Source organism: Parasteatoda tepidariorum, chromosome 4 (genome assembly GCF_043381705.1).
Source record: "Parasteatoda tepidariorum isolate YZ-2023 chromosome 4, CAS_Ptep_4.0, whole genome shotgun sequence".
In the NCBI taxonomy this organism is placed as follows: domain Eukaryota; kingdom Metazoa; phylum Arthropoda; class Arachnida; order Araneae; family Theridiidae; genus Parasteatoda; species Parasteatoda tepidariorum.
The window spans coordinates 102,014,280-102,040,245 of NC_092207.1; the positions used below are offsets into that span (position 1 = coordinate 102,014,280).

General features: G+C 28.5%; 1 protein-coding gene and 1 long non-coding RNA gene across 2 annotated transcripts; one reads left to right on the plus strand and one right to left on the minus strand.

Moving 5' to 3' along the window:
* The first annotated feature begins 8,577 nt into the window (after positions 1 to 8,577).
* Positions 8,578 to 14,548, plus strand: LOC107442986 (protein N-lysine methyltransferase METTL21D). Its single transcript, XM_016056707.4, has 4 exons — positions 8,578 to 8,961; positions 11,380 to 11,560; positions 12,204 to 12,323; positions 14,310 to 14,548. Exons 1-4 carry the CDS (start codon positions 8,726 to 8,728, stop codon positions 14,409 to 14,411), a joined length of 639 nt encoding a protein of 212 aa, XP_015912193.3. The 5' UTR covers positions 8,578 to 8,725; the 3' UTR covers positions 14,412 to 14,548.
* A 4,231-nt stretch (positions 14,549 to 18,779) lies between these two features.
* LOC139425512 (uncharacterized) lies at positions 18,780 to 21,755 on the minus strand. The gene is made up of 2 exons (XR_011636711.1): positions 21,546 to 21,755; positions 18,780 to 19,018 (listed from the first exon to the last, which is right to left on the minus strand). It is a non-coding gene; the product is annotated as an uncharacterized lncRNA (long non-coding RNA).
* Between the last annotated feature and the right edge of the window lie 4,211 nt (positions 21,756 to 25,966).

Here is a 25,966-nt window from a genome sequence, read left to right on the forward strand (position 1 = left end):
CGGATGCTCTTGGAATGTGCAATAAAGATATAACACCAAACATTTTCAAACTCCTAGAAATATTGGTCGTTCTACCTGTTTCAACGAGTGCAAACGAAAGATCCTTTTCGACTTTGCGCCGTTTGAAGACTTATTTACGCAACTCAACGGGAAATAATAGAATGAATGGATTGGCGCTCTTAAGCATTCATAGAAAATTTACCCCAGCTGTCGAAGACATTTTAAACGAACTTGCAAAAAAACCCCGTCGTTTGGATATTACAGTATAAATCAATAAATTTTTAGCGTGTTTGTATACTGGTTTAATTCCCTATTTGTTGGTAAGTCATTTTTTAGTTAAATTCATTGGTTTTCTATGGAATATTCACATTTATATGGTTATTATTTAGGTAGCTGTTACAGTATGAGTAGTTTTTTCTGGCTTGATTTATTCCTACTTTTTAATAAAAATAAAATATTTTACCTCTTATTATAAAAAAAATTATATTCTTAAACTTAAAAAATAAAAACAAAATTTAACTAAACAATGTTGTCGAAATAAAAAGTCAAAATTGTCTAGCTGTGTAAATTAGGGAAGTAATAGTGCTTTATTACATACTCGAATTTCTTTTAGTAATTTCTGAAAATTATGAACCCCCCCCCTTGAAAAAATTCTGCGTACGCCACTGAGCTGAAGTGTATATAAAACAGCCTACAACCTTTACGAGGTATAATTTTTATTGCTGTTTTCTGTGCAACCTTAAATATACCTCAAATCAACCTTAAATATACCTTAAATTTTCGTAAGGGGAGTAACTGAATGACTGCTCATATAGAAATCGCAGGTATTCGTCTCATACAACAACGCCCCCTATAGATCATTTCGATCGCAAATTGCAATTAAATTCTACTGAATTATAAACCTTCAAATTAAATATTAAAAATTTATTTGAAGGAGATGAAACAGTATTTATTGCTGCAAAAATTATGATAGGTTACATTTTTGCTTCATTTGAGTTGCCTTTGGAATTGAGTTTGACCTCCTTAATTAAATTTACAAATACTGGAGCTTGAAATTCTAGAGTTACCCTCTAACCTCTTTTTCAAAAGATATTGAAGCAGCTACAAAAAAAATATAATTTTTTGAAGAAAAAGAATGTAATCTGTAAAATTAATTAATAGAAATTTAGGTGCAGTTATTTAGTTGAAAATTAATGATTTTTTTTATAAGAGTGCCTACTTTATGTAATAATCTAGTTATGGCCTTATCTCAAATATGCTAACTAATAAGTGCAGTACTTATTTTAAGTTACGAAGTCAGACAAAAACGTATTTTCTCTGAATAAACATACCTTTTTATGACGGATTCTTGCCTTTAAAAATGAAGGTGTAGCCGCATTATCTGGGACAATCTTGTCCTGATAGATTGGACGGTAGAGTTTTCATGTGTTTGGAGGCCTTAATGTTAAGCAGAGCCGGATTTAAGCTTGGTGGGGCCCTTAAAAGTTCAATTCATTTCTATATACCTAAAGTAAACTGTCATTATTTTTAATTGTTGAGTATTAGCATCATATTATTAAAAAATTTGATAATATTACTTGATTGTTAAATATATTGATTGTGATGGGTGAGACTATAATGTAGAACCTTTCATTTATTGCACATATTTTTTGAACGAGGGAAAAAAGTTACAACAGAAACACATTTTAAGCACAGGGTAAAAATTTTGCGAGCTGGAAGGGTCACTATTTATTTACAGATTTTTTTTTTGTTTAATTTATTTTCAATGTATTTTATTTGCAATTTTTAATGATTTTTTGAGCATTTTTTTCTCAATTGCTTTCGTTTTCACGTTACATTTTGCTTTGCGGCTCAAAATCTATAAGACTTAGAAACCTGAAATTTTAAATGTGTGTAAAAAATATTTAAAGAGTTAGAAAGAATACAAGAAAACACAATTTAATTGTTAGTTTTATTTTTTTTTATAACAGCCGTTGAACAATCGACTCAATTTTGAGTTTACGACTTCCATTGTTTAACTCCGTAGCCTTGTAATTTTGAACCCAATCCAGAAGACAAGCGAACTGCTGGATAAGTACTCAGAGGTATTGATTTGTTATGATAACGTGGAGGACTTTGTGACCTCGATAGATTTAACATGCACCAGTCACCATTTTATACATGGGCATTCTTCTGCTGGCTGGATTCAAACTCCTATTCTCACGAACACGAGTGCTACGCCCTATCAACCAGGCTATCAAGGAAAAATTTATTAGTTTATTTTATAACAGTCATTAGACAGCCGACCCAATTTCGAATATACGACTACTAATGTTCAACTCCATATCCTTGTCATTTTGAACCCAATCCAGCAGTCTCTGCACCCTAGAACAGGTGAGGGCCGTTAGATTAATAATGTTTGTAAAAATAAGAAAAATAAAAAGAACATTTCGTAAGCAGATATTGTTTAATTGATGTTTATATTAAAAATATTTCTTCATTATTTTTGCTTTCTTTTTAATTGTTTTAAGTACATTTGTTAAATTTTAGTGGAATAAAAATTTTCATTATTCATGCAAATTTTTGGCTTATATTTCTAAGGATTTATTAAAGGGTCTATTAAATATCAGAGAGAATAAATGTGATACGGATTTGAAGTATCAAGCTCTGCTCTTGATGGTGTATAGTGGCTAGGATGTGAAAGAACAACAGTCCCAGGCATCCAGCCAAAGCGAGCATTCAGCATATCAATGGAAAACACTAAAGCTTTATATCAATTAGTTTTAGATAATTACAATTGTAGAATAATTATTTTACTAGGAGGCTTCGCCCCCTGCTCGCTCGCGCTCGCCAACCCCCGGAACTGCAGTTCATTTCGGATTCATTTCGCAGTTCATCTCGCTTTGTTCGCTCATTGGATACATTCTTAACGTCTAGCTTTTGTATACTTTTTTGAACACTGAAGNCCAACCCCCGGAACTGCTTTCGCAGTTCATTTCGGATTCATTTCGCAGTTCATCTCGCTTTGTTCGCTCATTGGATACGTTCTTAACGTCTAGCTTTTGTATACTTTTTTGAACACTGAAGTTCCGAAAACTTTTCACTGTAGAAAATTCTAAATCTGATCTGTGCATTTCAATATTAATTTGAAATTGCAAACAGTTCGCTTATTTTTTTAATCACACTATTCTAAATTTCAGTTGTTGAGAAAAGTAACTGTTGTAAGTTTTGTTTTAAAGTCTTTCCCACCAGAGGGCTAAATCCATGTGTTGTAAAACAATATGAAATAGTACTGAACGCCGGATGTAAAGCATCGGCTTCGATGAAGATAATTTAGTGAGAATTTTTTTGATAATTTGGTGAGAATTCACCCGATTAGACATATGATGCTCACTACGTGCTCTTGCGCGCCAAATCCTATCAATTAAAAATGAAAGCTGTTGCCAACGCGAGAAAAGAAATATCATCGATTTTATTGATACATACGTATTAGCGTTTTATATAATATAGATAGATTTTTAAATTCATCACTTGGATGAAGCTGAAAGTTAAGTCAAAATCATTTAACCGTAATTCATAATAGTACATTAATGTAATTTGCACCAAACAAATAATAATTAGAAAACAATAACTTTATGTCTCTTATCAATTTTATGCTGATGACAACCAAACCAAAGAGAAAATTAATGTGGGAAAACTGGATCCTACCATGTGATTTCCCAGCCAAAAGAAATGTATTGACAACAATGGAAAACTGCGAAACCATCATTGGATTTTTATATATAGTAAGATTATAGAAGGAAATTTTTTAAAAGACAAATATCTGTTAACGTTAAATATTTAATCAACGAAAAAACAGAACCAATATTGAAACCTAACGAATTTATTATTTTTAATAACTGATAAATTTCGTGACAGAAAAAAAAAATTAAAGCCAGATAGATTTCAGAATTTTAGAAACACCTTCTAGTTTGACTATTCAATCAAATAGGTTTTATTGTCTTTCATCCCGCCTGTCTCATTAGTGATTCAACATATTTCAATATCATTTTTGTTTCGTTCTTACTGAATATTAATTTGTTTGCATCAGTTAGTTTGTATACCTTTTTTACTACATTTTTCGAGGAGTTTAAAAATATAATATTAAGAATTTTAACTGAAATGAAATTTGCTTTTTTTGTATGCTTCTCTTATTACGTCCTCATCACACCCACATGCAACTGTCTGCTCTAAATAATACTATATAAAATGAGATAGCAAAACAAACGTGAGCAGTTATTTAAATTCATATTCAAAAGTATTAGTTAATTGTTTTTGAATTGATGATTTCAGTCATTTTTAGATATTTAAAACTACTGCACATCACATGAAAACATTAAATATATCATTTGTACAATTTTTAGGAAAAATAAAAGGGAATTCTAATCTTTAGAAACAGATATTAAATAGTCTGATGATCGAATGAAGGGGGGGTGTAAACAACTTTTTTACCTTTTAAACTAAAAAATTGTTTTTTTTAGAAAATTTTTTTATTAATAGTACTCAAATTGCTTGAAAGATGATTTGTGCCCTTTTAATGACAATGAAGGTTTTTGTTTTATTCAGTCATTTATTTACATTTTTTAAATTTAAAAGTTTTTATTTTATTAAATTACATGCACACGTTTAAAATTAAAACAAAGTTGTTAAAATGTCATAGTTTCGATTTACAATTTTAAGAAGTTGTTCCGACTTTGATTTAAAAATTTAAAAGCCTTATTAATGCTTCAAATTTCTCACTTTTCATCAGTAAATAACTATTAGATTTGATGTTTCTTTAAACAAAATTATAGCATTTTTAAGACACTTATTTATTGCTTTGTTGGTTCTTTAAATACTCATCCTTCAGAACAAAGTGGGTCAAATTACCTTTTAGTAAGGAGGTTTGACCCAGTTCTTTAGCTCTAAAAAAGTTCTACAATGTTTTCCCTAACCACAACCAAAATTGATTTAATAAAAACATTTGCGTACCTAAAGGTGAAAAATGTATGTCTTCTTAATATCCTATGAAAATTTGGATTTAGAAGTTCGGAGTTCGCGGGTTCATGTTCGATTAATTTGGAAAATAGCAAAATAAAATCCATTACAATAATTAAGTAAATTAAACAATTAAGCTAGCTGAAACATTTAGGATAGTTAAAAGAAGAAAAAGCTTTTATTATAAATTAGAAAAAATATCTAAATTTTGTGAAAAAGAAAAATTAGAATTGAAGGAGGATGACTGAAATGACAATGTGACGCAATGGAAATCTCAACACAGGGTGACCCAAAGAAATACTTACGAGACCCTCTCCCTATTTACAGCCCTAGAAATTTGTTGCTCCAAGCAATTTATGACCAGAAATCCGACAAAAGGGTGTTTCTGTGGATATCCGATATTTCCGAAGTAAGGACAAAAGAGCCATAGGCTAGGTAATTTAAAGAAGCTAAATATATTTTCCCTCAGTGTAAAGTGAGAGAGCTATTTGACAACACTGTGGGGTACAAAAGCAGGAATATTTACATCAGTCAAAAGACCGTTTTATTGTTCTTTTGGTTTGAAAAGAGATGAGTAACAATTATTTTATATTTGTAAATACTTCAATTAGATTTTGAAAAGCGTCCTACAATGTATAAAAGAAAAATGCATTTTGGACTTCTGAGAACCCCAGCTCCGAATAAAAATTTAAAAAAAAAAAAAAGGATAAAAAGTAGGATCTGGCGCCCTTGTTATCTTGGGGCCCCAAGCTACAGCTTATTTAGCTTATACGTAAATCCGGCATTGAGGTTAAGTTTACTTTTTACGTATTTCTCCTTATCTCTAGAACTTTTTAAGCGACTTTTTGTACTCAAGTATAAAATGTGTTTATAATCCTATAGTATTTATTAATTAATTTTTATTATTTTATTTTAATAAACGAAAAAATTTTTAATTGGAAGGTTTTCTTACATCATTTTAAAGAACAGCTAAATACAAAATTTGTCGAATAGTTCCTGAGAAATTGAATTTTAAAGTTACAACTTTTTTAAAATTTGATTTCTCAGGAATTATTCGACTCATTTCTCCTAAATTTTGTATTTTTTAATTTGAAATTGTACTTTTTAATAGTCGAGATAACCTTACCTTACAATTCAAAAGTTTTCCGATTTAAATAAAATAATAAAAATTAATAAATAATTACTATAGGATATTTTTTGAATGGAATTATCTTTGGATAAAAAAAATTTTAATAATCGAGGGTAAAATTTTTTCAATACCCTTAAAAAGTTCTCAAGATGTTGCAAAATACACAAAAAGTAAAATTAACATTAAGGGATCCATACTTAGGACGTCTGTCTTGACCGAACTATTGGGTCAGTATATCTCAGATTGTAGCTACCCCATGTGTTTTGGGGGTCAAAAATTTGAATCAGTTGATAAAAAGGTACGCTCAATCAGATAAAGTGCGCTTTTGTGTCTGATTTCGTAACTTAAAATATCGTCTGCACTAATTATTTAACATATTTGGGGTCACCTCCTTCTACCATTAAAATTGAGTCCTAGAACGTGAAGATCCAGTCATTAAATCAAAAGTTATTTAGGGTGGTCCGTATATCTTTGTGTGTGCTGTACGTTACCCATTATAGTTGGCAATGTTTTTATTTTTAAGATCATATCTGTTTTGCTTTTAATGACTTTGTTTAGAGAAAAAATATATTTGCTTTCTCCATACTATTTTAATTAATATATTATAATATATTTTAATAATGTATATTATAGTAATAATATTTATTATATTATGTAGTAATAATTATTTTCTATAATATATTAAATTATTTATTTTAATAATTTATATTATATGTTTAAATAATAAAATATAATAATGTATTTTTAATAAATTAAAAATATAATTATCATTATAATCTGTAAACAGGAGATTAAGATGATTTTTTTAAAAAAATGTGGTAGCTAACACAAGGAAATGTTTTTCAGTTTAAGTTTAGCACTTATAAGTGCCATTTATCACGTTACTACACTCTCAGAAGAATAGGCATATCACGACACGAATTTTTTTGAGTGGATGAAAAAAATATTTTTTTAACACACAAATGGGTGCTTGCACTTCGAGAAGAAGACAATCACGGATACTTGCACTTTTGATCTATGACGTAAGCGTCAGCTGATCGTTAATAAGCAAAATGGCATGTTAATTCGAGCTAAGTTTCCTTACATAAGTTAGAATGTTAATTAATAATCATTAATTAACACGGCGTTAATTAAATGCAACGCTGTGTCGTATATCGAATTTGTTGAAACATAATTCTATATTGTCTATGTCTTTTATTTAACTTAGATTTGTTATTTTTTATGTATTTTATTGTAACCGTGATATATTTTGTTTTGTGTACCTGACAACTTCGATGCCATGTTCGATGCATAAGTTGTTTGTTAATGTTCTCAGGGGTCTGCCTAGGTTTTTCTGATAGGTACCTATTTTGTGAAAATTTTGACCCAATTTGGGAAAATTAAGAATCATATTAAAAAATCAACCCAAAAATATGGATTTATCGTTTGTTACGGGATACAAAAATAAAATTTTAAGAAAAAGTATTTTGTGAGACTATCGTTTTTCCTAAAGTTGAATTCGTGAAGGCACCGCTAAACGGTAGTAAATTTGGCCTGGAAAGACCCCTGGTTCTAACTGACTTCTTGCCTGTCTTAGTGTTAAGAAAGAAATATGTGGTGAAAGAATTGAAATCTTCGTTAAGGAATCTTTGTGAAAGAATATATGATGTATTACTTAAGATAATTGGTACTTGCCGGTCTTGGCTTACTCAAAATAGTATTGAAAGAACAATTGCTATTGTATAAAAATGCTAAAAAATAATACTCGCAAAATTTAATTTTTAATACATATTTATTATTTTATTTATCAGCAAACATATTTATTATTTTATTTATTAGTAAACTTATTTATTATTTTATTTATTAGTATTATAAATTTTGAAATGCGAGGTATACAATCTTTTGTATCATTTTAAAGTCCGATGACCTGCGTTCGAAGTCGAGAACTTATTTAAAAGAGCAGCAAGCATTCTCAGGTTATTAAGGACCATTCTCATCGTATGCGACTAACACATCTCTGCTTACAGTGGTGAGAACCTGATTGAGAAGTTTTTCTAAAATTTTCTTCAGTTGTTGTTGTTGTTGTTGTTAATTTACGTCGCACTAGAGCTGCACAATGGGCTATTGGCGACGGTCTGGGAAACATCCCGGAGGATGATCCGAAGACATGCCATCACAATTTTGATCCTCTGCGGAAGGGATGGCACCCCCGCTTCGGTAGCCCGACGACCTGCGCGCGAAGTCGAGCACTTTACGGTAGCACAGTTTAGCGAGGACCAATACCGCACACCCTCGGTCCCTACGCAGACTGATCCAAGTGGTCACCCACCCGCACACTGACCGTAGCCAGTGATGCTTGACTTCGGTGATCTGCTGGGAACCGTGTCTTAACGATCAGTCCACTGCGGGACAAATTTTCTTTAGAAAAGAGCTCTTACGGGACATTAAAGGCTTAAAGTTCAGCAAAAATGGGCAGTTGAAAGCGTCGTTCGTCACTGAATCAAATAAACATCAATCAATCTTTTTGGCTGAGTGACTATTTTGGATCTTTCTTTTCATAAAACAAGCTTGAATCAAGAATTTAAAAAAAAAAAAAAAAAAAAAAAAAAAAAAAAAAAAAAAATGGATTCGGAAAACTATGAATTTATTAGAGAAATAGAAGTAGAGTATGGAAATGTAGAGTTGAAACTTGTTCAGCATTCTGTTGGAGATGTGGGATGCGTTGTTTGGGATGCCGGAATTGTAATGGGTAAATACTTAGATTACCAACAAAAGTTCGTAAATTCTATGAGTGGCAAAATGGTTGTAGATATTGGCTCAGGGACTGGTGTCGCTGGTTTATTTGCAGCTGCATTAGGGTAGTTTTTTTTTCTATGTGGTAACACAATATTTTTATGTCATACTTTTTTCTTTTCTTGTGAGAACCTTGTTTATTTATTAGGAAAGATTTCCGTATCGTGATCTGAGACAGAATAATTTTTAAATTCAATATTTGTTGTCGAGCAAGGCAGAAAATGTGGAAGGTTAAGAGAACAACTTCGTAATAAATGATTTCCAAACACGAACTGGGGGATATTTCCGTATCGTGATCTGTCTCACCAACTACAATTACCGAGATTCCAAATAGATTTTAAACTTGCACTTTTTTTAAAAAGAACATGTAGTTGTTTGTCTGGGGCAAATAACTACACAAGCTATACCTTTTGAGTTGGTCCCTTTCTGTGATTTTTTTTCTTTTAGTTTTTCGCGGCCCACTGACTGAAAGTTTCTTATTATTCTGCCACAGTTCACAATACTGAAATCTCCCCCAAACTATTTTGAAGTTTAGTGTAAATTAAGGTAATCTCCAGAATCTCTTAAAAGTCATGGATTACATCTCAAAAGTAGTTTGTAGTCACTACATTTAAAAAAAAGTAATTGTTTACTACATTTGTAATAAAGTTGTAGATAACACAAAAATAATGTATTTTTTCCACCACATCCTCACAGTTAAAAAATAATAAAACAGCCATAGCAGGATTGAAAAGGAATTTTAAATGTTAATAAACTAAAGAACAACTTGAATTCTTTATGAAATTTATGGATTATGTAACTAAAAGTTGTTAAAAAAAAAGGGACCAGAATATGGCTAAATAGTTTTAAACCAGTTTTTGCTCATGTTTTAGTATGATTCAGATAATAATAAAGCTTGCTTAATAATTTTATTATTTATTTTGAGTTAAATTTGTAAATAAGCAATATGCATAATGACATGATTTGAATATCAAAAATAAAATGGAAATGTGCTAAAAATTTTATTACCTAATGTGTTTTGGTATATTATGGGCTATCGATGAACAAAGCTAAACAACATGAATAAAGCTAATTTTTTACTGTATTTTTGCTTAATTCATATAATTTTGCTTTGTTTAAAGCATTGAAATGTTCATTTTTCTTACTTATGTAAGCTTATAACATTTTCTTATTCTTATTACATAGTTTATGGGATTATTTTAATACTTATTAAAATTGAAAGTCTGCAAAAGGCTTTCATTTTAAATATTCTATTTAATTGATAGCCCCTTTGTTAAATATTAGAAATTTAAAATCTAATTTTCAATGCAGACTTCTAAATGAGATGTATACTGTAAAAACATGCTTGTTTTGCATTTAACTTTTATGGTGTTTTCTTTCTTTTCAATTTATTTTTAATTTCCTTAAAGCAATTAAAATATACAATCATTATATATATTATTTATTTTGTTTTATAGTTAAAAATCCTTTGAAAACTTTGCTTTATACTGCTTAGTATTCAAGCATGTAATTGATCTGCTAATTTGCGGAAATCCATGAAATTCAAGATGGTTGATTTCCCAACTTCCGCGAATCAATAATTTATATTCCGAAGAAAAATTTGAGGAGCTCCTCTAATCCGAAATTTGAATTTTTGTTTTGTGAAATCTAGGTAGCGAGCAATTTATTCGACCTTTACCAGCTCCCTGTTTTTTTTTCTCTATGTCCTCATTCATACGTAATCACAACTTCTTCATGCAGATTTATTAGAGAGAAACGCAACTTTGGATAAATTTCAAAAAAAAAAAAATTCCTTTATAAAACTGGAATTAATAAACTACTAAGGCAAACACGAAAGTATAAAATTTGTTATGTTAAAAGTAATTCCGAAATGGCAAACATGTAAAGCAAAAATTTCGCTAGAAGTAATGGTGTTTTTCTCATTTTTTAAAACTTATTTTTTAATAAGTAGCAATTATGTTAAACATTTCTGGTATTTTTTAATTCATGTGATGTATTTACCCCCTTTTTTAATTGGCTTCTTTTAGATTAAATTAATTTTTAATATGATATTACAATATCTTGAATCCCATATTTCAGTAATAATTTTTCGATGCACTGAGTACCATCGTAAATTCTTGTTTCAATCTTATTATTAGATGCAAAATTTTTTCTTTCCCTCTTTAAACTTTCTAAATATTACTTTTATGCATAAAAACAAGTCTTTTAAGTATATCCTGCACAAGAAAAAAAGTTAAATGCAAAAAAAAATCTACACCTTGAGAAAAAATTTCAGATAATTTCTTTTTCCAGCAATCACATGTTTGATTATATTTTCATTATTAACATTTTGTTCTACATTAATATTTTGCTTGTTTCTTGTGGTTATATTTCTTTCTTTTAGCTGAACTTATTATATTCGTATTTCATTCATTTTTAAAGTAATGATAAATGCTGAACAAATGTTTTATTATGCATTAAAAAAGGAATTTTCAATGTTTCAGTGCTAAAGTTATCCTGACTGATTTACCTGAAATTATTCCTATACTGGAGAAAAATATTCAGTCTAACTGTAAAGCTCTGAAAGGTTCAGTTTCAGCTGCTGTATTAAAATGGGGTGAGGTGGATACAAAATTTTTAGTTCCAGATTTAATCTTGGTTTCCGACTGTGTTTATTATGACATGGTAAGTATGTAAAATTAATTCTATTGATTTTGTGGAAGCGTGCTTTTTTTAAAAATGATGATAGCTGAAAATGATAGAATGTTTCGTCATCATTTTTAAGAATATTTAGTTATATTTTTGATGGTATTATTCTAGCACACGCTAATTGAATTTCACATAATTTTTTTATTGCGTGTAATTATTTTACTTCAAATTAAATAAAATTCTTCACACTGATATGCTTATTATTATTTAGTATTTTCTTTTCTTCAATAGTTTTATTGTGTTCCATATACTTTGTTCATATTTTAATGTTTGTAGACTCAGAAAACATATCTAATAACGTATCCCCGATTATTTGATATTTTTGGTTTATTTGTGAAATCTTTGCTTTGGTGAGTGTTGAATAAACCAAGGTACTTCTGTATCTTGTATAGTTTACCTGTAAAATATCTCTAAAAAATGCATTCCTTTAACTTTTCAAGTCAATGAAATGCACTCTATTAACTCTTTTGTATATTTTTCAATGTTTTGTTGTGTTTGTTTGTTTTGTAAACTCTTTTTTAATTTGTTCAATACTTTAAAATTACATGTTATTTTTAGTGTACATATGTTTATTCATCTATTCATTTTTTTTCTTTCTTAATTCTTTATTTTCTTTTAGTCAGTTGAAAAACTTATTCCAACGTTAGAAGAATTGGCTGGCTCACATACAGAAATCCTGATATCTTATGAAGACAGAGAGCTTGGTAACAAAAGAGAATTATTAAAAGGTTTTTTAAATGTAAGCTCTTTTTCTTTTCATTTTATATTTAATAGAAATTCCTATTTAATTCTTAAGTAATTGTAGTGAAATATTATTTAATGGATAGTTAATCTGCTATTATAAAATAATGAATATCTGTTAAATTTGCGTACTTACTCGAGACTAACTAATGCAGTTATATTAATTTATCCAATTATGCGGAATCTATCAACTTTTGCTGCGTTTTATAGCTCTTAGTTACTAGATATTGTTTTCCTATGAGTGCTTCATTTAATGTATATTTTTAATTTTTCTTGTTTTTAATGTAATTTAGAATTATTTTTACATTAGAACTATGAATTGTAATGCGAATAATTTTTTTTATTTACAATATACTGCTTATGTTTTTCATAACTCTTTGGAATTGATGGTAGCAAAAAACTTAAATATAAATGTAAGAAAAGTAAACCATATTTCTTCCTTCCAAAAAAAGTTTTATTTAAGTTTTGTTGATGGACAAAATTTTTATCTCATAAATAAATTTTATTTGTTATATATTTCTTCAAATTTGTCTGGAACTTTTTTTCCTAGTATCATTCATTTTAAGTCATTCATTTTTACCTAGTATCATTCATTTTTTCCTAGCATCATTCATTTTAAACTTGGTCAAACACTCAGAGCATTAAAACTGGTAATTTCTCTTTTGTGATGAATTAGTTTATAAGAAGGCAATAAAACTTACCTGTGGAAAATTGAATTTGTTATTGCTATGATAAATTTAGCCCTTATCATTTATAAATATTTCTTTCTTTGTCAAGCATTTTAGTTCCCTTCTTTCTTTTAAACATACTTTCAAATAGTNAGTTGAAAAACATGAAACTTACAAAAAATGTCCACACTTTTGGCCACCACTGTATATATATATATATATATATATAAATATAAATGAAGAAAAAATCTATGAATAAATATTAAAGTTTGAGAACAGTGTAATTTTTGAAGTTTTAGTTAGTAATGAAAATTTTGTTTTATTTGAAGAGTCTATATAATGTATTAATTTCTACCCAAGATTCTGATTAGGATTAAGTGTTTCCAGCAACATTGAATTCAATTTAGTCTGACACTATCACTTTTCAGATTAGAATGTACAAAGAATATTAGAAGGCATTTTTTATACATAAAGTTATGTACATTAAAGTAATTTTTGAGATAATATGTGAAATTTCAACGTTTATAAAAGCAAGCTGAAAAGCCTGCCTTTTTTGAAAATAATAAATAAATGTGATTTTGCAAGTTAAAGTAAATTACTTGTTTAGGAATTTAATAATTTGTTTAATGAAGTAAAATTTGTTAAAGTAAAAATTCCACTTTTTCATATCAAGCTTTTAAAGAAAAATTATCAATATAAATTTCTAATCAGAAAATGAATCCAATTTACAAAAGCAAAAAATAGACAAAAAAGTAAATTAACAATTAAAACATTACATCAAAATGGAAAAGCGCCTAAAGCAGCTAAAACCAACTTTACTTTGTTTTAATTTACATAATCAAACAAACATTAAATCAGGAAAGTGTTTGCTGTTACATTTTTTTTTTCCAATTCTGGTAATGATTTTCTTATTTGTCTCTTCATTATGGGACCTCAGGGCGCTGTCAGTTTTGGTTTTTCCACTGACAACAGAAAGGCTCCTGTGTGTTTGTAGACAGTGTGTCCCCTGAAGAAGTACTGTCTTACAGACGCACGTTTATTTTATTTTTTCCTGATTTAATATTTGTTTGAATATCTAAATCAATATAAATTTCATTAGGTTTGATTTTTGTTGTCTTGAATTTGAAATCTAGTTTATAGCTGAACTGCATGAACATTATAAATATAGCTTTAAGGATAGTGAAAGGCAACATCAGAATGGATAGGGCAAAATTGTGTAAAATGATGTTTATAATGGTTGATGGTTATAATTGAAACTTATTACATTTCAACTTTATAATAAATTACTAGATTATTTTTTATTTATTCTGTTATAGAAGTTAAGATCTTCTTTTGAAATTGACATTATTCCTCAATCTGAACAGCATCCTGATTACCAAAGTCCAGATATACATTTGCTCAAGTGTACGAAAAAATAAATATTGAAATATTAAATCAGGTATATTTTAACTTGTTCAAACTGTATACATATGGAGTAATGTTTATTTTCAGTTTAACTCATCTATTGACATTTTTTTATTATGTATATGTTTGATAATAAAAATTGTCCAATACATTGATGGTTTTAGTTTATTTTTATGTATGGCTGATATTTTATGAAACTATCTGGAAAAATTTCATTAAATGGATGTAAAAATGCTAATTAAAATTCCGAGAACTTTAACAAAAGTCACTCTTTTGAAAATATTTGAAAGCATACATAATTAATATTCTTAATAGTACAAGTAAATGTTTGATTTGCCATAGTAGGTAAAAAAATTTTTTTTGAAACTTTAAAAACTCTGAATTATACATTTATGCTTAATGTTGTTCCTACTAAAATTTTTTTCTTAAGCATACGTTTGTGCAGTCAATAATGTTAAAAGATACAAACTAGAATGCAAATTATCAATTGTTCTTATACAATTTAACATTTTTATTGATGTCTGCAATGAACATTTTATCATATACATAGTTTGCTAGAGTGTCAAAAGTTTTAACTAATTATCCCATAATGCATTTCCTTTTGTTCAAAGTAGTTCATACTTAAATTACAATTTTATAACAAATGTTTGGTACCTGTGTTATAATTTTCATTACTGTATTTCATTTATTTTAGAAATTTTTTATAGAATATGAAAACTAAAATAAAAAATTTATTTAGAATGTACTAGTAAAATTTAAGCTTTAGTTCAAAATTAATTTAATCGAATTACTAGAAAATGTATTTGGTTTACCTAAAATAAATGAAATATTTCTTCGTCTATTCTGAAAGTATTGACTTAACTCAAAATCGTTTCTTGTTTTGTAAATACATCATATATTTATGCAGTTAATATTATAGTTATTTTTTAACAAATATTTTAAAAAAGTTTTGTCATTTAGTAAGTAGTAGTTTGTTAGTAGTTTAATTTATTTTAGTAATTAATTTTTTAAAATTTAAAAAGATGTAGAGATAGTCTGTAACCATAAATAAAGATAATTAAGTGCATTTAATAAAGCTTTTTTTTTAATGTTTACAATTAATCCTTTAATATTATTCTTTACAATTTATTTCATAATTCTTACTTAATTTATGTTTGATTCAGAGAGCAAATAATGCTTCCATACGTTAAGAATTTTGTAAATTTTTTTTTTTTTTTAACGAATTAATAATTAAAAGAGACAGGCAAAAATAACCCCTTTAACAGCTTCATTATAAACTTTTTTTGTTTTTGATTCGCATTAGTTTGTGTTCCTGATGCACTGTCCTGGTAAAAAAATAATTTTGTTTTTTTCCCTAAGCAAAGTCACATTGAAAATAAATCTTATTTTGTGCTCAGGCAACATTTTAAATTTTTTATTATTGTTACTCGGTTTATTATTATTGTATAGAATATTCGGTTTTCTTTTTGAAATAAAACTTAAAATTCAAAAAATGCATCATAATTGTATAAAACGATAATGATCAACATTAAAAAATCATGCACAAAATTGGCAGAGATACGCAGAGGCAAGTATTTTAAATACCATTTTTTAAGATAATAATTGATTGTTATTTGTAGCTCTTCTTGATGGCTTTACGTTATTAGATTAAGCAAAATATGTTTTTAGAAGTTCCTCCTCTCAAAATGAAGATAAACAATGTTCAGCATTGCTCGAGACCCACTCCCGACAGTCAAAAATCACCATAATCAACAATTTTCTCCAGTACTTATTCTATTTAGTAGGTTTAAAAAACCTATTTCTCCAGTATTCATAGTAGGTATCATGATATTGTTATATATAGTACATTATAAATTAGCACCCATTAACATAATATCAGTAATACCTATTACCTGGAATGTTTTCGTTTTTCGGATTATTATTTTTAAATTGTAAATGCGAATGGGGCTTGTCAAGAATCTTTAAGAAGTGTGCGCATGCTTAAAATATTAAGTATTATATCCAAAATTATAAGCATACTTATATGTTTGACGAAACTAATGGCAACTTTTTCTTAAAAATAGGCATGGCTCTGTGGGGACAGATTAAGTCTACAAATGAACGAATCACAGAGATAGATAATTTTATTTTTCTCCCTGCCAGCAGAGATTGCTGTGCTGATGTAAATTATATTTTAGTAAAAACATATCAGACCTCGGGCTAACCATGAGAGGTTTTTACCTCCATTTTGTGCAAATGCTGATTAAGAAAATACTTCTTGAAGATGACCTTGTTCTTTAAACAAGTGTTCTGTTGTCATCTAGATCTGTCATAGAAATTTTTTGTATTAAAACTAATAAAAATATTTTAATTTCAAATACCTTTAAATGTAACGAAATGACATAACATTTTGATCACAATCAGCACTATTTAAAAGAATACTTTTTTAAAATCAAAAATTAATATGAAGGTGATACATACTGGTAAAATATACACTTCGTGAAAGTTGAGCTCGCGCTCTCTCTCAATTGGTTTTTGGACAAACAAGTCTAGATAAAATTTGATACCAATTTGTTCCAAATTAAGGTTTACATTTTATTCTCTGAATATAAGTGTAAATATTTGTGCATTTATTTTATCTATTCAAACAAAATTATAATCTGTGAAAAACATGAAAAATTGTCGGTGAAATCAAGCCTCTAAGACATTAAAATCTTTCTTTAGGTAAAGTATCTATGGCTTGAAGAAATTAAATTTTTATTTTAGATTGTAAAGCTTTTTACTTCTATTTTATTCGTTTTATTTATTATATGTTTTATATAGTAATGATTTAGTTAAAAATGGCTTACGTTAGACTTAACATAACTTAACTTTCAAAATAAAATATTAGTTCCGATATCACACATCATTCTTCTGCAATAATACTGACACAAATTAATACATTGTAATAATATCCGCAAGTTATTTTACCTTAAGATATGAACAATTGGGAAAATTTTAATTGTGTCTTAGCTTTCTATGTGATATGAGAACGCTAAGTTATTATTATTATAATAATACGACGCCAATATGTCTAGTTTAAAAAAGGCTTATTTGTTCGAAATTCATTCATAGGTTATATTAAGCATTTTTAAATGCTGAGCACGTGGATATTATTTGGCTTTATTTCATGCAAACTCAAAGCCTACTGTGAGAACTTATTTGAAGATTTAAAACATGGTTCTAAGTGACCGGTTAAAAAATATTTTTTATCAGAAATTTTTAAATACAATTTTAAAGTAACAATTCATGCACAACCAATATTTTGATTGTAATCTAAGATTTCCTTCAATACATGTTCTGGAATAAAAATTAACTGGCCTCTGGGCGATTAAATTTAACAAATTGTGATTTAATAATTGTTTCTCAGACACCACCAGATCACCATTTATTTTGTTAAAAACGCACCGCGTATGCATTTTATTATTATTTTTTTTATTATTAAATACAGAATTCTAATAATTATTATTACTTCACGGTTGTTTCTTATTTTTTTTTTAAAAAAAAAAGCCTTGCATTATTAATGTCTAAAAATTTTTTTTTAGTCGTTTAAAATTTTTAGTTTTTGAATAAATGGCATGTTTTAAAAACTGGCCACTGTTAAAAATGCTACAGTGGGCCCCTTACCAGTAGCAAAATTTCCTAATTTTGCTCTTTACTAGAATGGATTGAAGTTTTATTTCTCGTTTTATAGGGTTTAAAATTATGAGCATTATATTTTTTTCAAACTATTTTAATGAATTTTTTTTAGTTCTGCACTGTTTAGTTTATTCTTCTCCATTTCATTCATTATTTCATCGGTTAAGTTGACTAAAATTCCTTTTTTCCTTTGACAAAGATGTATAAACATAATTATTTGAATTTTTAAATTCAATGTTTTTATGCTTTCTTGAATTCGAATTTTTATGAATATTTTTTGTCAATAAATGATTTCTTTTTTTTCTTTATTCAAACTGAATAAAATTTCTGCTTTTCTTGAAATGCTAAGAAACTTTCTAATCCAACTTGATCTGTAAATGATTTGAAAAACACCTCAGTAGGTAAACAGGGGAATTTAATGAAGTAAAGAAATTTTTCACAGATATTTTAGTGCTATAACTTAATGTGTTCTGTCATTGATTAACTAATAATATTTATTTATCGGTAGTAAAGTTTAAAATTAAAGTATTCATCCAACTTTTTTTAATATCTCTTTACATTTTTAAAATTAAACAATGTATTTCAGTGTTAAAAGTTTTTTTTAATTATTTTATCAGATTTTTGAAAGTTAACGATACTTTTCTATCTCCAGTGATTATTATTATTATTTTTGATATTTCATTAGGCTTTTTAAATGAAACAGTATTTTAATATTCAGGTAGAAAGCAAGCTAGGAAGAATATTTATTTAAAAATAAAGGGTTTGCAGTTTTCTTAACGTTATATAGTATATTTTCCAAAGCTTCGTTGAGTTTTTACATGCTCAATTTCATAAGCTTTTTAAAATTGTCAGTTTTAAAACTTCTTGCAAGTTTGTGAGTCAGGATCACAGTAAAGTCTCTTTTGATAATCACAGTGAGAATCATCAATTTCAACAGAACTTACTGCGCATGATTCACCATCATCTGAAAAAAAATATTTTAAGTGAATGAATCATTAATGTATTTAAACAAAATTATTCAATCTGTTTAAAAGGAATTTTAAGTCAAGAGATACAGGAAAACTTTTAAAGTTTGTTAACAGTAATTTAAGGAAAGAAGGTTAGGAACTATAAGAAGTTTAGTAGTTAGTTTGGTAGTTTAGTTAAAAATTTCTTACATAGATATTTAAATTACTTAGACTTTTCATATATATATATATATATACATATCTAAGAGACATTACATTATGATCACCCTCCATCTATAACAATGGGCTCGCCCAGGAACAATGTTCTTTATGGGGCACATTAGGACCCACAATCCTCATAGAACAATCCCTGACGTCTGTAAGCTACTTGAACATAGTTGCAGACCAGGTTCACCCATTCATGGCAACAGTTTTTCCTGCGGGGGATGGTGTTTACCAACAGGATAATGCATCATGTCATAAGGGTCGAATCGTCATGGATTGGTTCGAGGAACATTCCAGTGACTTTCAAGTCATGTCTTGGCCCCCAAATTCACCTGACCTTAATCCAATAGAGCATTTGTGGTCCTACTTGGAAAACCATGCTGCCACGCTACCCTCTCGCAATGTGAGGGAATTGCAGGACCAGTTGGTGAGCGCTTGATACCAGATACCTCAGACTACCTATGAGCACCTTGTGGAATCAATGCCACGGCGGATGCTAGCAGTTTTGAGGGCTAAAGGTGGTCCTACATGTTATTAGCAGGGCGGTCATGATGTAATGGCTCTTCGATATATATATATCTTCTTGAAATTTTAGTTTTGAAATGTTTTAATTTATTATAAAGAAGCCTAAAATGACGTATCAAAATATAAGTGGCCCACATTAAAGTTACCTCAAGATATAAGTTCGTGGAATCTGCCCAATAAAATGAAGAGCTTAGTAACATTTTAATAAATTAAGAAACTTCGTCTTTAGAAAATGGATCAAAATCCGGAATTTGTTTGCAAAGTGAGATTTTTCTTTAAAAACTATTTTATTTAATGGCCTGTCAGAGCTCACCATTACATATTTTTAAATCTGAAATGTTGCGATTTTTTTACTTGGTATATTCTTCCACTAAGTTCTAAAAATCAACTAGTATCTATCTGTAGTAAGAAATGGCTGCTTGTTTATACACCCTAGAGTTCTAAAGTTCCTCTTTCTAGTTAAAGTGACTTACTGTGATTGACTGAGAACTAAAATTTATTGTAAGGAAAACAATCAACAAGAAGTTATTTTGAGTAAAGAGTTTTGCAACCGAACTAAAAAATAAAGTTACGTTTTTATATTTAAAGAGCGGAATCAGTTAATATACACAATTTTGATGTAATTTAGCGTGTTCTTTGGTTGATAAAAAAACGAAATGTAGCTATTAATATTTAACATGATTTTGACATGGTGTGTGAATGTGAAGTCTGACAGAAATTTCACCAAATGTTCTAAACGACTCTTTTACAACATCAAACTGAACAATTTTAAATCTTCTTATCGTAACTCTTAAACGATATTAGATTTAACTCTCTTATTTTCATGCACNTTTTAAATACAACATTTTTTATACTTTAAGAAAGCCGAAGCAATTAATGAATAGAACCAAATATTAACTCTCAAACGTACTCTTAAAAAAGGCACCAAAGTTCTTGTTTTGGCAGTTACAATTATACTGCCGTGCAATTGAAAAAAGTGCTTCACGAGCTATTTCGAGAAAAATGGTTTCACAACTATTTTCTTTCTATTGCCAATGCTATGAACGCTAAAATAGAATTGAAAAAAAAAAAAAAAAAACAAAAACAGATAAAACAAAATTTATTTTTTTTGCAATAGGTGGCTTATTATACAAAAATGCTTAATATAAATATCTTAATTTTAAATTTTCTTAGATTTAAGTTTGATTTTTCGATTGCACAGCATAATACTAATTTATTTCCTGTATTTAATAGCAATTATTGAAATTTGAACATTTATTTGGAATGAAAAGCGTGTTGCATTATAATGATAAGCCACACTTAGTCTTAATCAAACTTTTTTTCATCAAACTGTATCCTAATATTGTTATCAGATAGGTATTTTCCAAATATCCAAAAAATCTTCCTAATAGCGCAATATACAAATTTTATAATTTTATAAATAAATATTTTATAGCTCCCCGGAAAGTTATGGTGTTATCATCAAAACTCTCTCATCAACAATTTGGAAATGTAGCTTATCATTAGACTGCGTAAATCCTTCAATTATGTTTAATTTTCAATAATAGGAAACGGCAATTTTTTTTAAACGTTTTTTTCTCTGTTTCATTTTTTTCTTTTTTTTTTCTTCTCTAGTTTAAACTGAATATAAACTTTTTCTGAAACTTTATAATTATGTTGTGATTAATTAATTTTTCAAAGATTTGAAGCTTACTTTTTTATTAATGAAATCAAAGATGGAAATTTTTAATACACTTAGAATCTGTACTTAGTAGTGAAAAAAATTAAATATTAATTCGTTTGAATATTAATTACTTAAGAATTTGACACAGGTTGGACAGCAATTACAAGCAACACGACGTAGTAAATAATCTTCCTTGCATTTATCGAGTGGGCATTCTGTTGTACATTTCTTTGGCTTGCAGGTTGCTGCCATCTGTAAAACGACGGTGGCGAACACAGTTAAAAATATCAGCATCTTCGAATCTATTTTAAAAAAAAGAAAAGAAATATAGATAAATAAATACGAACTATTTAAAAATTGGTGTTTGAAGAATCTATAGTTATAAAATTTGTTAATTATGAAATTACCTCAATATATAAAGTATAGTTTTGAACTATGATTCATATACAACTTATTAATAAACTTAATTTTACTTCTGCAATCTTAATTCATAAAAATCAAATAATTAGGTCAAAGATTATTTAGTGCTTTATTTATTTATTATTTTGCACTCTGTACAAATAAGCCGTAAGGCATCACTTACACCATCTGATTTTCAGCGTTAATGATCTGATTTTAAGTTGAAATAACTTTTGATTTTAAGTGGATTAACTCTTATAAGCGGTTTTTTAAATACCAACATGCAATTTTAATGGCTCGAGGAGTTGGTCTTAAATAGGTCAATTAATTCGTGAAAATGAAAATTTATTATTTTCGATGGATTTAGATTCTTGATTTTTAAAATATGGGAAGCAACCGCAATCTGGAAAATGTAATATCCTCATACACTGTGAATAAAGAATTCCTGAAATTTACGGTTTCGAACCAGTAGCTTGGTTGGTTGTGCAAAACTGTAAAATTTACACAAGACACAATTTTCACAAAAGAACAAGTTTTTTTTTAGTAAAAATTACGAAGAAAATCCGTATTTAGACTGGTAAAAGTCTGTTGTCTCAACAGACTTTTACCAGGAATCGGTTTGCTCCGTGAAAGTTACGAAGTAAATCTGTACTCACACCGAATATTCCACGAAGTCCTATCGACCCGTTATCGTTGGGTTTCGAACGTGGGGTCAAATCAATGAGAGGCGAGGTTTTATTGTGATGGAGAGAATTCCGACTTCAATATTGTGTAAATTCGACAATTAAGTTGAATCGGAGTTTTACTTATATATGCTGTTCAGAACCATAAAGTAAGAGCAAGTATTGAAAATAATCGTAGATTGCTTAATTTATATTACGGAACGTAAAACTGCAATTTCAATTAACAGTGTTAATTCGTTTGTGATTAAGGTAAAAAATGAAAAAAAAAAGACTAAATTGTTTGGTTTTAAGTCGTTTCGTAATGTTACAAAGAGAGATTCCGTTCCGAGAAATTCCGATTAGGGTTAAACGCGATAAAACTTGAGATATCTAATGTTAATTGATTTTACTTATAGCCTTATATCTCCAGAACTGTTTAAACGAACCAATATTTTAACACAACTAGAACACTGTAGCAATTAGGAAAGAAAAGAACTTATGATCATTTCAGTGAATTACGTTCTTAAATCATCCTGTTCACGTAATGCTTAACTGAACCAGATGAGTATTCAATTCATCAATGTGTTAACCCCTTCACGCAGATGGGACACCGGTGTCCCCATTATATATTTTTTCTGATGCTCTAATTGCAAGCAAAAATATATTTTTTTGTATTTAATTATACAAACAGTTCAATAGTGACTAAAAAAATTTTGTTAGATTATCGAAATTGTATTTGTACTAAAATATGAAATACTGAAAAAGTAGTTTGAAAATTTTTTTCTGCTCATATTTGAAAAAAAAAAAAGCATAAATAATTTATCTTGTAAATTAATTAAATTTCAATGAACAATAACCTTTTCCTTTTAGATCTACATAATTGCAAATAAGTGTTCATTTGAAAAATTATTGTTAGAAAGTGAGCCGTGTTTGTAAGATATTACTTTTTGCGCATAAAATACACTTTGGTGTTTCTTGTTGTCTTTCATAACCATGAGTTATTAAAACACTGAATATAATTTTTTCCTCTTACTTTGACCTGAATTAGTACAGCATAATGAAAATCGTATGATAAATATGTTAAATAAAAATTCTGCTTGAATGGTTAAATGTAAAAAAGCCGAGCAAAATTAATATCGTAGAAAGACGAATCAAGAAAATTTTAGGACTCAACTTCAATACCTTAATTATTTTCCTAAAAACTAACATATTTTAACCTTTTTATAAAAAATAAATCATGCAAATAAATTTGCACGGAATTTGCGAGAAAGAAATACATTTTAGTAATCATACTTAGCAAATGATAAACTTACATTTTCTTTTGTGACTGCTGGAAAAACTAAGGGTGTTCTCTAGAACTTTTAGAACAATAAACTTCTTACCTGTCCCGATTTAAGTACTAAAAACTATATGCGTAAAGTTTATTTACTTTTTATATATATTATTTTCTCACAATAGAAATGTTTGAGCAAATAGCTTCAGAGAAAAATATAGATTTTAATAAAAGTCCGAATCTCAATTCATTAGCATCTGAAACAACAGTCCTTTTTTTCTAATGAGTCAATATTTTAGGTTACTATTTGCTTTGTGTTCTTTTTTTTTTTTTTTTNTTTTTTTTTTTTTTTTTTTTTTTTTTTTTTTTTTTTTTTTTTTGATTTAGTAGGTTCATGCCTGAAGGGGTACTCGTTGTCATATTCTGAACCATTTACTTGTAGGATATTAGAAAAGTTTTTTTTATTTTTTTTATTTCTTTGTGTTTATTTATTTATATTTTATTTTATTTTATAACCAGCGTTGAACCACTTCCAACCTATTCTGAGTTCACGATTGCCAAAGTTTAACTCCATTCCTTTGTAATTTTGAACCCAATCCAGTGTTGCTCACCAAGAAAAGGAAACTCATGGATCAAGCGCATTGGGACAAACTAGCCTTTTCGAAGGAACTAAACCACACTTGCGTTTTATGGTGAGGTAAACCACGAAAACCTATCAAGGTTAATCCGACGGCAAGGGAATTCTAACCCATGATCCGTCTACCACCGAGGGTATTGCACGTCTGCACTATGGTTAGTACAAGCCGGCAGAATTCGTACCTGAGATCACCTCATTGGGAGGAGAACGCTCTCTATCTCCTGAGCCGCCGCCTCTCAGTTATAATTTATTAAAAAACATGTACACTTTTTTTTTTGAGAACCTTAATTTCTGAGCTCAGATTATATAACGTTAATATGATGTTAACATAAACGTCACGTGTGTTGTACTGAGGGGATTTAATCTTAGACTATGTCAACCTTCATCTACCAAAAGGTTCCTCATGATGGAATCAAGTTAACATGTCTTGTGAATTGGTATTTAATATTACTCCCCTTCCAGAATTTTATTTGTCATAGAATTCGATGAAAGAATATCACTAGTTGATTCATGCTGTTTATTTATTTACATCAATTTTGCTCATTATATTTTCTTCATATTTTTTTGTTGCTGTTTTGTTTACAGCATTTCGCACATTATTTTTTTTCTTCATTTTTGCTTATAGCATTTCTCTCATTATTTTTTTGTTTTATTTTTTCCCCTTCAATATTGTTTATTGCCCGGGAGACTTCATTTACTTCAACGGATTTTTTTAATATTTTTATTTGAGCAAATCAACTGTTTAATGTGAACCATTCATCGATGTTGACAAGTTCTTATCACGTCCGGAGGTCACCAATGAGGAGATTTAATCTTAGATTATGTCAACCTTCATCTATCAAAAGGTATATCTTTATAGAATCAAGTTAACATGTCTTATATACTAGTGATTTGGTATTTAATATTTGTAGTGGCAGTTAAGCCACAGTACAAGCTATGTAATTATCAATGCTTTGGCGCAGTTATCAAAATGTGCACCATAGCACTGGTTAAACAAAACAAAAAGAAAGAAAAAAAAAGCATTTTAAAAAGTCAATTCAGTAGATTTGCAGAGCAATTTTGTTTAATCAATTCATATTTTCATTTATTCTGATTGAGCCAAAGCAATTCTTCGGTGCAAAAAATTTGAACTGCGCTTATGGATGGAAAATAAAAGGCAATATATAGGGGAGTGTCGGGTACTCCTGCCCAGCGGGTACGCCCGCTCACTGTCAATTTCATACGTATAGAATATTTTTTCAAGTGAACGGGCCATCGGACATTAATTGTTATATTAAAAAAAGATTATTTTCAAGTATTTATGTAGCTGGTAACATGGTAAACAATAGTTTTGAAAATATGTTGAATACAGTAGTCATGAAATTAAGAAAAATTGGTTGAATGTTTCGATTAAACTTCATTTTAATACTAAAAAAATAATTTTTTCTATACATACAGCATTAAAGTATGTAGTCTTAAGTTTAATTTGCACAAAGAAAGAAGTTTGTATGCAAAAAATTGTTCGAGTAATTACAAATTTACAAAAAAATTGGATTTCGGGTAGCCCCGCTCACATGAATGTCGGGTATCACCGCCCAATTT